The sequence below is a fragment of the Oncorhynchus tshawytscha genome, linkage group LG01 (assembly GCF_018296145.1).
Source record: "Oncorhynchus tshawytscha isolate Ot180627B linkage group LG01, Otsh_v2.0, whole genome shotgun sequence".
Classification (NCBI taxonomy): Eukaryota; Metazoa; Chordata; class Actinopteri; order Salmoniformes; family Salmonidae; genus Oncorhynchus; species Oncorhynchus tshawytscha.
This window is the reverse complement of record NC_056429.1, coordinates 45,990,958-46,004,814: the sequence shown is the minus strand read 5'-3', so window position 1 is coordinate 46,004,814 and position 13,857 is coordinate 45,990,958. Positions and strand designations below refer to the sequence as shown.

Genomic DNA, 13,857 nt, shown 5'->3' with positions numbered 1-13,857 from the left:
ATGCTCTCGATTGTAAATCTGTAAAAGTTAGTCAAGGTTTTGGGCAACAAGCAACATTTTCTTCAGCCTCCTGAGGTTGAAGAGACACTGTTGCACCTTCTTCACCACACTGTCTGTGTGGGTGGACCATTTCAGTTTGTCAGTGATGTGTACACCAAGGAACTTAACTTTCCACCTTCTCCACTGCTGTCCCTTTGTGGATAGGGGGGGTGCTCCCTCTTGCTCTTTCCTGAATTCCATGTCATCTTTGTTGACTTTGAGTGAGAGGTTGTTTTCCAGACACCACACTCCGAGTGCCCTCACCACCTCCCTGTAGGCTCTCATTGTTGGTAATCAAGCCCACTGCTGTTGTCGTCTGCAAATATGATTTGAGTTGGAGGCGTGCGTGGCTGAGCAAGGAGTACAGGAGGGGAATGAGCACGCACCCTTGTGGGGCCCCAGTGTTGAGGGTCAGCAAAGTGGAGATCTTGTTTCCTACCTTCACCACCTGGGGCCGTCAAAGACCAGGACCCAACTGCACAGGGTGGAGTTGAGGCTCAGGGCCTCCATCTTGATGATGAGCTTGGAGGGTACTGCAGTGTTGAATGCTGAGCTGTAGTCAATGAACAGCATTCTTACATAGGTATTCCTCTTGTCCAGATGGGATAGTGTGATGGCGATTGCATCGTCTGTGGACCTGTTGGGGCACTATGCATACTGAAGTGGGTCTAGGGTGGCCGGTAAGGTGGAGGTGATATGATCCTTGAATAGTCTCTCAAAGCAGTTCATGATAACCGATGGTGGCCATCAGACCGGTATAGGGAGCGATTTGAATATGTCCGTAAACATACCAGCCAGCTGGTCTGTGCATGCTCTGAGGATGCGGCTAGGGATGCCATCTGGGGCACCTGCCTTGTGAGGGTTAACACGTTTTAAATGTTTTACTCACGTTAGCCATGGAGAGGGGTGACGCAGGTCTTGTTAGCGGTCCGCAACGCTGGCACTGTATTATCCTCAAAGCGGGCAAAGAAGGCGTTTTAATTTGTCTGGAAGCGTGACGTCGGTGTCCGTGATGTGGCTGGTTTCCTTTTTGTGTTCTGTGATTTCCTGTAGACCCTGCCACATTTGTCTTGTGTCTGAGCTGTTGAATTGCGACTCCACTTTGTCCCTGTTCTGGCATTTTGCTTGTTTGATTGCCTTGCGGAGGGAATAATTACATTTATATTCAGCCATATGCCCAGACCTCTTTCCATGGTTAAATGAGGTGGTTAGTCCTTTGTTTTGCACAAATGCCATCATCCATCCATAATTTCTGTTTAGGGTAAGTTTAAATAGTCAGTGGGTACATATCCAATGCACTTCTTTATAAACTCACTCACCGATGTTCTGAGGCTCACCGGAACATCCCAGTCAGTGTGATCAAAACAATCTTGAAGCGTGGATTCAGATTGGTCAGACCAGCGTTGAATGGTTCTAGTCACTGGTACATCCTGTTTGAGTTTCTGCCTATGAGACGGTAGGAGCAAGATGGTATCGTGTTCAGATTTTGCGGGAGAGGGAGTATGCATCGCGGAAGTTAAAGTAGCAGTGGTCTATTGTGTTACCCCCGCGGATAGTGCAATCAATATGCTGATAGAATTTTTGGTAGCCTTGTTCTCAAATTTGCTTTATTAAAATCCCCAGCTACAATAAATGCAGCCTCAGGATATCTGGTTTCCAGTTTACATAGAGTCCAGTGAAGTTCCTTGAGGGCCATATTGGTGTCTGCTTGAGGGGAAACAGCTGTGACTATAACTGATGAGAATTCTATTGGAAAGTAATATAGCCAGTATTTGATTGATTGAAGAATTCTAGGTTGGGTGAGCAGAGGGACTTGAGTTCCTGTATGACGTTATTAATCATGAAGCATACACCCCCGCTCTTCCCAGAGGTGTTTCTGAGGTGTCTCTGTAGGCGCGATGCATGGAGAAACCCAGTGGCTGGAGAGAGCCATGAAACATTCTCTGCGGTCTCTCTGGAAGGCAACCCTTGCTCGAATTTTGTCTACCTTGTTATTAAGAGACTGGACATTGGCGAGTAGTATACTCTGGAGCGGTGGGCGATGTGCACGTCTAAGGAGTCTGACCAGGAGGTCGGTCCATCTTGCCCCTTCTGCGGCGCCGTTGTTTTGGGTCGGCTTCTGGGATTAGATCCAATGTCCTGGGTGGTGGTCCAAACTATATGTTCAGACACATACACCAAATGTAACTGTGATTTGTTCAGCTAAACACACGCTTACTTACCTCACAACCAACCTGAAGTGTGCGACTTCTCTCCTCCCCAGGTGAAGCCGTCCCCAGCCCCCACCCCCCCGCGGCCCACTCCTCCCAGCCCCTCTGTGGTGCTCCAGCCTCCCCCGGGACAACAGGCCATCTACAGCACCCCCTATCTGTCCTACCTCTCCCCCGTACAGATACAGGGACACTCTGTACAGGTATGACTAGGACTGAGGCTGTGCGTGTGACTCTGTGAAAAATAAGCATTGGTGTGTCTGGGGTGTTGAAAAACAAATGGTGTGTATACATTTGAGGTTGGGGTCTAACTGTCCTTTGTTTCCCAGGCTCCTCAAATGTATCAGTACACCATGTCTTCAGTCCAGCAGGGGAAGTATCCCAGATCTAAAGGTACTCAAACACCATTCTGTTGCCTAATCAATAGGTTGGTCACAACACTGTCATAATCTCTATTCAATGTTACGCTCTTTTAATTTAGCAACTCTGGAACATTTGAAATCAACAAGTAAAGAACTATAGACTAAAGTTATGATCCGTATGTTGTTAACCCCCCCAGGCCAGGTGGTAGGCCCTCGTCCGGACCACCACGGCTCTTCCCAGCCCCAGATGCTCCAGGCTGCAGCGTCTGCAGCAGGCCCTCCCCTGGTGGCCTCCCCCTACCCCCAGGCCTACCTACAGTACAGTCAGGTCATCCAGGGCATGCCCCACTACCCCGGACAGGTAGTTTACTACCATGCTAATGTTGCTAATGCTAACCAGTCCACAATGTGTGTTGTGGATGGAGGCTTTGTTTCAATAGATGCCTGACTTGCACAGGAAATAAATGGTTTATTTTGTTCATGTCATTAAATGTTCTTATATTCCCTTTTCTCACTCTTTTTCTTTCTCCCCTTTCGTTCTTTATCTGCTCTCTCCCCCCTGTGCTAGCCGGTGTACTCCATGCTGCAGGGTGGGGCCAGGATGCTGACCCAGGCGGGCCACCCCCAGGCTATGGGCCCTCAGTACCCCGGACAGACAGAGGGTCCCCCGGGACCACAACAGGCCATGTATGGTAAGATAACGCACAGTTTCAGTTTAAAAGTACACTCGGCAAGACTTCGTCATTTTAGACATGGTCCTGCTTAGACAGTCGCATCAATACGTTTAATTTCTTCTAAGATTGCCATTGTTCATGCTTCTTTGGTTTGTAAATGATGTTTGAATCCACATACTTGAGGTTCAAGTTAGTCTTCCATCTGTCTCTTAGCCTCCCAGCAGTTCTCCCACCATTCTAGCTCCATGCACCCTCCCCAGCCCTCCAGCACCCCTACTGGGAGCCAGCCCCCTCCCCAGCACACTGCCCCCAGCCCTGGGCACGGACAGGTAAACCAACCAGCCCATGTGTGTGTGTGTGTGTGTGTGCATGTTTGTTTTGTCACAAACACTGGACAGGTGCAGTAAAATGTGTTGTTTTTTTACTGGTTCAGCCATAGTAGTACGGCCGCTTTGCTCAGGGCCACATGGACAGATTTATCACTCTATCGGCTCCGGTATTCAAACCAGCGATCTTTCGCTTACTTTATGTGGTGGAGCGATTCATGTACTGGTGTAGGATCGATTCTGTCTTGTCAGTGATTTTGCTTCATGTTTTATGTGAGGAGCCTGTAATTAAAGTGACACTCCAGCATTGTTGGGAGTTGTGCGTTAAAGTAACTTGTTATATAATCAGATTACTTTTATGAGTATTCTGTTTACGTTACTTTTTCAAATGACGTAATATTATTGAAGTTACTTTGTAAAAAAAAGTGTTACTTGCCGAATCGGGCACCATGATCCGAGCTTGACTTGATCCCTCATTGAGTTCTTGAGCAAGCAGTGAAAAGCTGTTTTAGAAAAATGTCATGGCTGCTGCTGTCCATAGAAATGTGTAGAGGGCGCACCTCTGATCTTTGCTATTGATCGCTTCTGTGATAGCAAAGCCCATAGAGGGGTTTTCCATCTAGTGGAAAGTGTGCCCTTAATCTTTATGGGTCATGGAGGTGCGGTCTGTCTTGTTTTTATTTGTCGGCTTTAGGCCTATGTATTTTACTTAGTTGACGATGGACGTTGTAGTCTACAGGCCAACCTGAATTTCTTTTTCTTTAGCCGCCAATGGATCACGGTTTATCTGTCTGTGTCCATATGGCAGAGGCTGGTGCTCTTGCATTAGTTGAATTGTAACTTTTAGATTAAACATGTGACTGTTATTTTGAGAATGTTATTATTGAAATTAATTAGTTGCTTCTATTTTTGGTAGAGAGCTCCTTGCTCCCTCAGACAGTCAAACAAATGCTGATAAAAAAATGTTTTATCATAAAGTAATATGGCTTTCCACACAAAGTAATGTGTCACTTGTGTTAAATGCAATGGATATGAATGGATAACAAACACTCCAGTCTCCTTTTCACCTCAACATCTGATTTACTTAACACAAGGCACATCTCAATAGGTGATCCAGCTCATGACATGCCCCAAGTGGCAGGGTGTGCTTTTCTCTTTTGTTCTCTATTGCTCCACAAACAATCAAAGTAGGAGGCCGATGAATTCACAAATTCCTATCAGACCAACTCCTTCAATGCCCTACTCCTTGAAGTTCGCCATTTAAAAAACACTATTTTGCTCAATATATGTGTGTACTTTATGTGTATTTATACTTGGAATATTAATTATTTTTAAATCACTGGAAGCCTTTTTACATTGACCAGCTTGAGCCCCTAATTCAGTGTTTTACCATTAGCACCGTCTGTCGGTCCGACTCCCTTTCAACCCTCTACTTTTTCCACTTCGTTAATTAACTAGGCTACTTGTCATGTAAAAGATTATATTCGCTAGTCCGTCGAACCCTGTACTGCTAGAATGAACCATATGAATGTTCTAGCGGTCTATTGATAGGATAGGTTCCTGTCAATCACAAAGCGAGCGCTGATGGGTAAACAGTCTGTGGTCCAGTGATGCCAATGAAGCAATTTTGTTGCTAGATTTAGCAACTTTTCAGACTACCCTGGCAACTTATTTTGTGGCTAAAATGCATGCATTTTCCCTCTAAATGACACAAAAATAATTCTGTCACACACTCGCAACACACGTGCCTGGCTGTAAAAGTGCATTGTGAGTGATGTCAGCAGCAGGCGCTCAACCCGTGCACAGGCAGCAGCAGGTCAGCAGCAATTTCAGCAAATTGCAACTCATTGTTGGCTGGCTGGCAGCAGTACGGGTTCGACGAGCCAAACCCAATGAATATAGTTGGTCACGAATGTTTGATCTTGAACAGAACTTACAACATCAATCAAAAATGTACAGAAAAGAGTGGTCTACCTGAACAACCTGAACAAATGTCAGATCATATTTTTTACCGAGATGGCCAGTCAATTTGAGTAACGTTATTGTGTATTCTACGTTATCACGCAATGATATGACAATGTCTTTTAGCAACTAATCAACCTGCCTCTAGCAACTTACCCTGACAATTAGTTGGCAACACTGCTGCGGTCTGTCCCGCCTGGGGTTGGTTGCATTTAAATGTCTTTACACGGAGGAGGGAGAGCGCCAGATTAATGTGGATTTGCTTGTCCCATGTAATGTAAGTGGTAACGATGGGTCGAAATCCACTTAAACTAATTGTTTTCTTGCACATTTAATTTATTTTCGTTAGCGTTTCACATAGCCAGCCACGCAGCGTCATGTCGCATGGGCTATTTAGCCTACTGTGCTTTGATTGACAACTGACAAGCAAGTGTTGACTAGTTCATAAAAGGTGTCGAACTGACTGTATGAAGTCAATATTTATCGCTTTGCCATTCATAAATCATGCAACGTGGTTATATGTACATGGTGTCGCATCTGGACAAGTACAGTGCCTTGCAAAAGTATTCGGCCCCCTTGAACTTTGCGACCTTTTGCCACATTTCAGGCTTCAAACATAAAGATATAAAACTGTATTTTTTTTTGTGAAGAATCAACAACAAGTGGGACACAATCATGAAGTGGAACGACATTTATTGGATATTTCAAACTTTTTTAACAAATCAAAAACTGAAAAATTGGGCGTGCAAAATTATTCAGCCCCTTTACTTTCAGTGCAGCAAACTCTCTCCAGAAGTTCAGTGAGGATCTCTGAATGATCCAATGTTGACCTAAATGACTAATGATGATAAATACAATCCACCTGTGTGTAATCAAGTCTCCGTATAAATGCACCTGCACTGTGATAGTCTCAGAGGTCCGTTAAAAGCGCAGAGAGCATCATGAAGAACAAGGAACACACCAGGCAGGTCCGAGATACTGTTGAGAAGAAGTTTAAAGCCGGATTTGGATACAAAAAGATTTCCCAAGCTTTTAAACATCCCAAGGAGCACTGTGCAAGCGATAATATTGAAATGGAATGAGTATCAGACCACTGCAAATCTACCAAGACCTGGCCGTCCCTCTAAACTTTCAGCTCATACAAGGAGAAGACTGATCAGAGATGCAGCCAAGAGGCCCATGATCACTCTGGATGAACTGCAGAGATCTACAGCTGAGGTGGGAGACTCTGTCCATAGGACAACAATCAGTCGTATATTGCACAAATCTGGCCTTTATGGAAGAGTGGCAAGAAGAAAGCCATTTCTTAAAGATATCCGTAAAAAGTGTCGTTTAAAGTTTGCCACAAGCCACCTGGGAGACACACCAAACATGTGGAAGAAGGTGCTCTGGTCAGATGAAACCAAAATTGAACTTTTTGGCAACAATGCAAAACGTTATGTTTGGCGTAAAAGCAACACAGCTCATCACCCTGAACACACCATCCCCACTGTCAAACATGGTGGTGGCAGCATCATGGTTTGGGCCTGCTTTTCTTCAGCAGGGACAGGGAAGATGGTTAAAATTGATGGGAAGATGGATGGAGCCAAATACAGGACCATTCTGGAAGAACCTGATGGAGTCTGCAAAAGACCTGAGACTGGGACGGAGATTTGTCTTCCAACAAGACAATGATCCAAAACATAAAGCAAAATCTACAATGGAATGGTTCAAAAATAAACATATCCAGGTGTTAGAATGGCCAAGTCAAAGTCCAGACCTGAATCCAATCGAGAATCTGTGGAAAGAACTGAAAACTGCTGTTCACAAATGCTCTCCATCCAACCTCACTGAGCTCGAGCTGTTTTGCAAGGAGGAATGGGAAAAATTTTCCGTCTCTCGATGTGCAAAACTGATAGACACCCCAAGCGACTTACAGCTGTAATCGCAGCAAAAGGTGGCGCTACAAAGTATTAACTTAAGGGGGCTGAATAATTTTGCACGCCCAATTTTTCACTTTTTGATTTGTTAAAGTTTGAAATATCCAATAAATGTCGTTCCACTTCATGATTGTGTCCCACTTGTTGATTCTTCACAAAAAAATACAGTTTTATATCTTTATGTTTGAAGCCTGAAATGTGGCAAAAGGTCGCAAAGTTCAAGGGGGCCGAATACTTTCGCAAGGCACTGTAAAACACAATATTTCGTAGGATGTCGGATTGCCCGACAGTGACGGTAAAGTGAGTGACTTGTCAGTTAGTGTATACTACCGAATCGCATCAGTTCATTTGGCTTCTTAATTTGCCTGGGATCTTTGGCGATTATCTGCAGATACGTTATGAAAACATTAGATGAAGATAGTGAATCATCGCTGCAGCAATAGGTAGTGGAGAGCCTCATTCTGGTCCAAATATGATCATTAGGGCCCTCGTAGAATCCAGGCATTAAAACGGAATTCAATAATATTAAAATGTATTGACCTTAGTAAGGAATCAGCTAAAAGTATTGCTTCAAATCATCAAAGATAACGATTAGTCGATCATTTGAATCAGCGGTCTTGTGCTAGGGCAAAAATGTGCACCCCTTTGATTAGGAAACACTGATTTGACCTTTAATTCATTTACAATAATGTGGGCTATTTACTTTTGTAATTTAAATAAAGATCGTTATGGCAATTCATATCTTGCAGTAAAACCGCTAATACGACAATCTCAAGATGCAAAATGTTTCAAGTTGAATGTTCTCTTACTTGGAAAATAGTACTGATCATATAGATATCAAACTAAAACTGAATTTATACATTTTCTGTCATTTAAGTTGTGAAGTCTTAATACACAATTACTACACTTTTCCAATCTGGGAGGTAATAATTTTGCTGTGTATTTTGGATGGAATCAAGGCATTAGAATGTACTAGAGGTCGACCGATTTATGATTTTTCAACGCCGATACCGATTTATTGGAGGACCAAAAAAAGCTGATAGCGATTAATCTGACTTTTTTTTTTTTATAATGAAAATTACAACAATACTGAATTAACATTTATTATAACTTAATATAATACATCAATAAAATCAATTTAGCCTCAAATAATGAAACATGTTCAATTTGGTTTCAATAATGCAAAAACAAAGTGTTGGAGAAGAAAGTAAAAGTGCAATATGTGCCATGTAAGAAAGCTAAGGTTTATGTTCCTTGCTCAGATCATGAGAACATATGAAAGCTGGTGGTTCTTTTAACATGAGTCTTCAATATTCCCAGGTAAGAAGTTTTAGGTTGTAGTTATTATAGGAATTATAGGACTATTTCTCTCTCTACCATTTTTTTATTTTATTTACCTTTTGACTATTGGATGTTCTTACACTGGCAATACTAAAGTGCCTGTAACAGTATAGCTTCCGTCCCTCTCCTCGCTCCTCCCTGGGCTCCAACCAAGAACACAACGACAACAGCCACCCTCGACGCAGCGTTACCCATGCAGAGCAAGGGGAACAACCACTCCAAGACTCAGAGCGAGTGAAGTTTGAAACGCTATTAACGCGCACCCCGCTAACTAGCTAGCCATTTCACATCGGTTACACCAGCCTAATCTCAGAAGTTGATAGACTTGAAGCACCGCGACGAGCAGCTGGCAAAAAGCACAAAAGTGCTGTTTGAATGAATGCTTACGAGCCTGCTACTGCCTACCATCGCTCAATCAGACTGTTCTATCATACTTAGTTGTAACATAACACACAGAAATACGAGCCTTGGGTCATTAATTTGGCCGAATACGGAAACCAGACGTTTATTCTTTCAGTGAAATACGGAACCGTAAGTCTAAATATTCCTGTTACATTGCACAACCTTCAATGTTATGTCATAATTATGTACAATTCTGGTAAATTATGCGGCCCCAACTGTTACATATACACTGACTCTGCGTGCAATGAACGCAAGAGAAGTGACACAATTTCACCTGATTAATATTGCCTGCTAACCTGGATTTCTTTTAGTTAAATATGCAGGTTTAAAAATGTATACTTGGAGCAACAATACGCAACGCATCGATTATATGCAACGCAGGACATGCTAGATAAACTAGTAATATCATCAACCGTGTGTAGTTAACTAGTGATTTATGATTGTTTTTTATAAGATAAGTTTAATGCTAGCTAGCAACTTACCTTGGCTTACTGTATTCGCGTAACAGGTAGTCTCCTCGTGGAGTGCAATGTAATCAGGTGGTTAGAGCGTTGGACTAGTTAACTGTAAGGTTGAATCCCCCGGGCTGACAAGGTGAAAATCTGTCGTTCTGCACCTGAACGAGGCAGTTAACCCACCGTTCCTAGGCAGTCACTGAAAATAAGAATGTGTTTGTAACTGACTTGCCTAGTTACATAAAGATTGAAAAAAATAATATATATATTTAAGTGTCCAATAATACCGATTTCCGATTGTTATGAAATCGGCCCTAATTAATCGGTCGACCTCTAGAATGTACCAGAGGCCACCACAATGGAGCTTCTTCGAGAGGCACCTAGCTGGCTACTTTTTCTATTTGGCTGGCTAAAACACAGCCTATTTATCCTGAACAGCCTGTTTTTAGTCTGTGTGAATATAGTGTTCGTCTCATTGTTGTGTATCACGAGTATATAATTTCCTAACATACTTCCCTTCCTCTCTTCAGTCGGGCCAGGGAGGCCCCCAGCCCCAGTCCATGTACCACTCTGGGCCCCTGCCAGCGCCCACACCCCCTAACATGCCCCCTGGCCACAGCTCTCCCCAGGCCTCTTACCCCATGCAGGGCTACAGCCTGCCCACCCACCAGCCCATGGCCCAACACTACCCCGGCCTGGGACAGCTCACACAGGTAAACACCAGACTACTCTTGACCCACAGCCCACATACATTCAACTCTCCAGAAAGAAAGGACTAACAGATCTAAGCAAACAGTGATACTAAGTCAAACATTGCGATAATATAAGGATGTAGCACAAGTCAGTATTTTTTGTTTCAATTGCATAAGGCCGATACGAGCTTCATGCTGTTGATCTACATGCGTGGGTATTTTTATTTTTTTTGAAGCAGTGGACACCGGCTGGTAACATTATGCCCTCGCCAGTCCGTGTTTCCAAGACTCCCATTTACAAGTCTTCTCATTTGTGGTGAAAAGAGTTGCGTTAATCTTCCCTTGCTAGTAGTAACTAGCTGGCTTTAACCTGGCTAGAAACATAGCAAACTAGCTAGCCTTTTAGCTTACCACATCTCCTTGTGAAATCATCATATTTAAATATAGTATTCCCTGGCAAATATTGTTATACTTGCCAGTAACCTACATCTCAATTTGATATTCAGGAGAAAAGGCTCATGGCTACTAGCTGTTTTTACTGTTTCAAAATAGCCTGGAATCAGTTATTACTTCTCAACAAAATACACTTTTGTGGGGATTCTAATAAGGCAACAATGTTTTGTTTAAACAGTCGCTGAGATTAGTTGGTTATCAATGCAAAATACTACTTTGCATAGCCTATGTAGATCAGATCAATGAACAGTCATTGTAAATAAGATTTTGTTAACTGACTTGCCTAGTTAAATAAAATGTTTTATCAAGGAACCAAGCAACAACGTCATTGCCTACACAACACTGTAGAGCCCTGCACTGGCATGAACTTTAAGCCTGAGCCCTTACCCATGCCTACGATGTTCAGGCCCTACCCTACCCAGGCCTGATTGGCTTTTGCCAAATTTAACACCCCGGCCCTTTACGAACTAACTTCCTCCATTAGCTGCTCCGGTCACTCGCTCCCTGCGCACAGCTAGTTCTGTGTATGGTGGCTCTAAGTCTGGGTAACGATAACTACGGTTCAGCTGGTGCTGCTCTGCTTGATGACGACATGAGAACTGATTTTGCTTCTTTTGGTCACTCTAAACTGACAGCTCAAGGAACATTCTGTGAAATTCTTATATTTCATGTTGAAGCACTTCTGACATGTCACAATTTTAGTCAGGCCTGTCAGTTAGCAGAGCTCTATTAACACTGCCCCCACAATGAACTCTTCGTAGTCCGATTGAGCTGCGCCAAAAAGTCGCTAGTAACGAAGGTAGGACTACGTTCTACAAAGAGCCACCCATTTTGCGCTCTGAATCTTTCCATCTCCATGAGTCTGTAGACCACTAGTCTTGAATTTTAAATATGGTTGACATCATCTTGCCCCCTCTCGCTCCAGGCCCATGTTGCCCAAGGTATGTCTGGCCCTCACCACCCAGGAGGCCACGGCCCGCCCCAGATGATGCTGCACTATGCTCCACCCCCACAGCAAGGCCCAGGCTCAGCCCAGCAGCACGGCCCTCCCCCCCAGCAGGGGGCGCACCAACACTACTACATCCAACATCCACAGGGTAAGTAACTTCAAGTCAGAGCTAAACCTCCCCAATAGAAATTAGCTTTACATTTCCAGATCTTCTTCAGTGACTGTTGTTCTGTGTTCTAGCTGTACAGGTGCAGGCTCACCCCACTCAGCAGCTCTCCTTCCACCCCCCTGGAAACTGACACCCCTACCTACACCTAGAGGACCACAGAAGAAGCAGGAGACAGAGGAGCTGAGGACAGGGAGCTGATGCCCCCAGTCCCTCCCTGAGTCTTATGACTGACGCAATCCCATTGAGGGACACAATCAAGTTGTTCGCTGATCGGCTAAACTAGTCTGAACTGAAGCCCCCCCCACTTCTCTCCTCTCGCCCTCAAAATAAGCAACTTTTTTTTTCTCTCCTGTTTTTTAAGCTAGAGTTCTTAATCAAAGAGAGCTCGTCAAAGGCTTCTTGGTTAAGGACAGAGAAGAAAAAAGGTTTTGTTTTTATGAAAGCCTAGAAAGACTGAGTCCTCACTAGCTGGTTCCATTTTTAAGTTGAGAGGATTGACATGGCCTCAGACTGAAGAGATCATAGGACTTATCACAATGAAACTTGCTCCCTTTTAACCCCAACCTACTTCCCTTTCTCCTTTTACAGGTAACCATTAATAAATAAACTAAAAATACAAAAAATGAAAAATCATAAAAATAAAGTTTACTCAACCTCAAATGCTACCAGAACTCTTATTTTCTGTGCAAGGGTGAAATTATTGAAAAGGAATCTTGTTAATTTAGGTGTGTGTGTGTATATATATAATTTATTGAAATGTATATACTGCTCAAAAAAATAAAGGGAACACTAAAATAACACATCCTAGATATGAATGAAATATTCTTATTAAATACTTCTTATACTTATTCTTTACATAGTTGAATGTGCTGACAAAATCACATGGAAAACAAATTTATCAACCCATGGAGGTCTGGATTTGGAGTCACATTCAAAATTAAAGTGGAAAACCACACTACATCAAAGTTGGATCAGCCTCTAATGTCCTTAAAACAAGTCAAAATGAGGCTCGGTAGTGTGTGTGGCCTCCACGTGACTGTATGACCTCCCTACAACGCCTGGGCATGCTCCTGATGAGGTGGCGGATGGTCTCCTGAGGGATCTCCTCCCAGACCTGGACTAAAGCATCCGCCAACTCCTGGACAGTCTGTGGTGCAACACGGGTGGATGGAGCGAGACATGATGTCCCAGATGTGCTCAATTGGATTCAGGTCTGGGGAACGGGCGGGCCAGTCCATAGCATCAATGCCTTCCTCTTGCAGGAACTGCTGACACACTCCAGCCACATGAGGTCTAGCATTGTCTTGCATTAGGAGGAACCCAGGGCCAACCGCACCAGCATATGGTCTCACAAGGGGTCTGAGGATCTCATCTCGGTACCTAATGGCAGTCAGGCTACGTCTGGCGAGCACATGGAGGGCTGTGCGGCCCCCCAAAGAAATGCCACCCCACGACTGACCCACCGCCAAACCGCTCATGCTGGAGGATGTTGCAGGCAGCAGAACGTTCTCCATGGCGTCTCGTCTGTCACGTGCTCAGTGTGAACCTGCTTTCATCTGTGAAGCGCACAGGGCGCATTTGCCAATCTTGGTGTTCTCTGGCAAATGCCAAACGTCCTGCACGGTGTTGGGCTGTAAAAGCACAACACCCACCTGTGGACGTCGGGCCCTCATGGAGTCTGTTTCTGACTGTTTGAGCAGACACGTGCTCATTTGTGGCCTTCTGGAGGTCATTTTGCAGGGCTCTGGCAGTGCTCCTCCTGCTTCTCCTTACACAAAGGCAGAGGTAGCGGTCCTGCTGCTGGGTTGTTGCCCTCCTACGGCCTCCTCCACGTCCCCTGATGTACTGGCCTGTCTCCTGGTAGCGCCTACATGCTCTGGACACTACGCTGACACACACAGCAA

General features: G+C 44.2%; 1 protein-coding gene across 2 annotated transcripts in view; it reads left to right on the top strand.

Moving 5' to 3' along the window:
- Nucleotides 1-12,613, top strand: part of LOC112251277 (ataxin-2-like protein) — a 32,993-nt gene extending 20,380 nt beyond the window's left edge. For both annotated transcript variants that reach the window (XM_042321973.1, XM_042321974.1), the window contains 8 exons: nucleotides 2,303-2,452; nucleotides 2,579-2,642; nucleotides 2,809-2,972; nucleotides 3,180-3,303; nucleotides 3,499-3,614; nucleotides 10,221-10,403; nucleotides 11,761-11,932; nucleotides 12,025-12,613. In XM_042321973.1, the coding sequence (XP_042177907.1) occupies nucleotides 2,303-2,452; nucleotides 2,579-2,642; nucleotides 2,809-2,972; nucleotides 3,180-3,303; nucleotides 3,499-3,614; nucleotides 10,221-10,403; nucleotides 11,761-11,932; nucleotides 12,025-12,083 (1,032 nt within the window). In that variant the 3' untranslated portion in view covers nucleotides 12,084-12,613. The remainder of the gene's footprint in view (nucleotides 1-2,302; nucleotides 2,453-2,578; nucleotides 2,643-2,808; nucleotides 2,973-3,179; nucleotides 3,304-3,498; nucleotides 3,615-10,220; nucleotides 10,404-11,760; nucleotides 11,933-12,024) is intronic.
- Nucleotides 12,614-13,857: the final 1,244 nt, after the last annotated feature.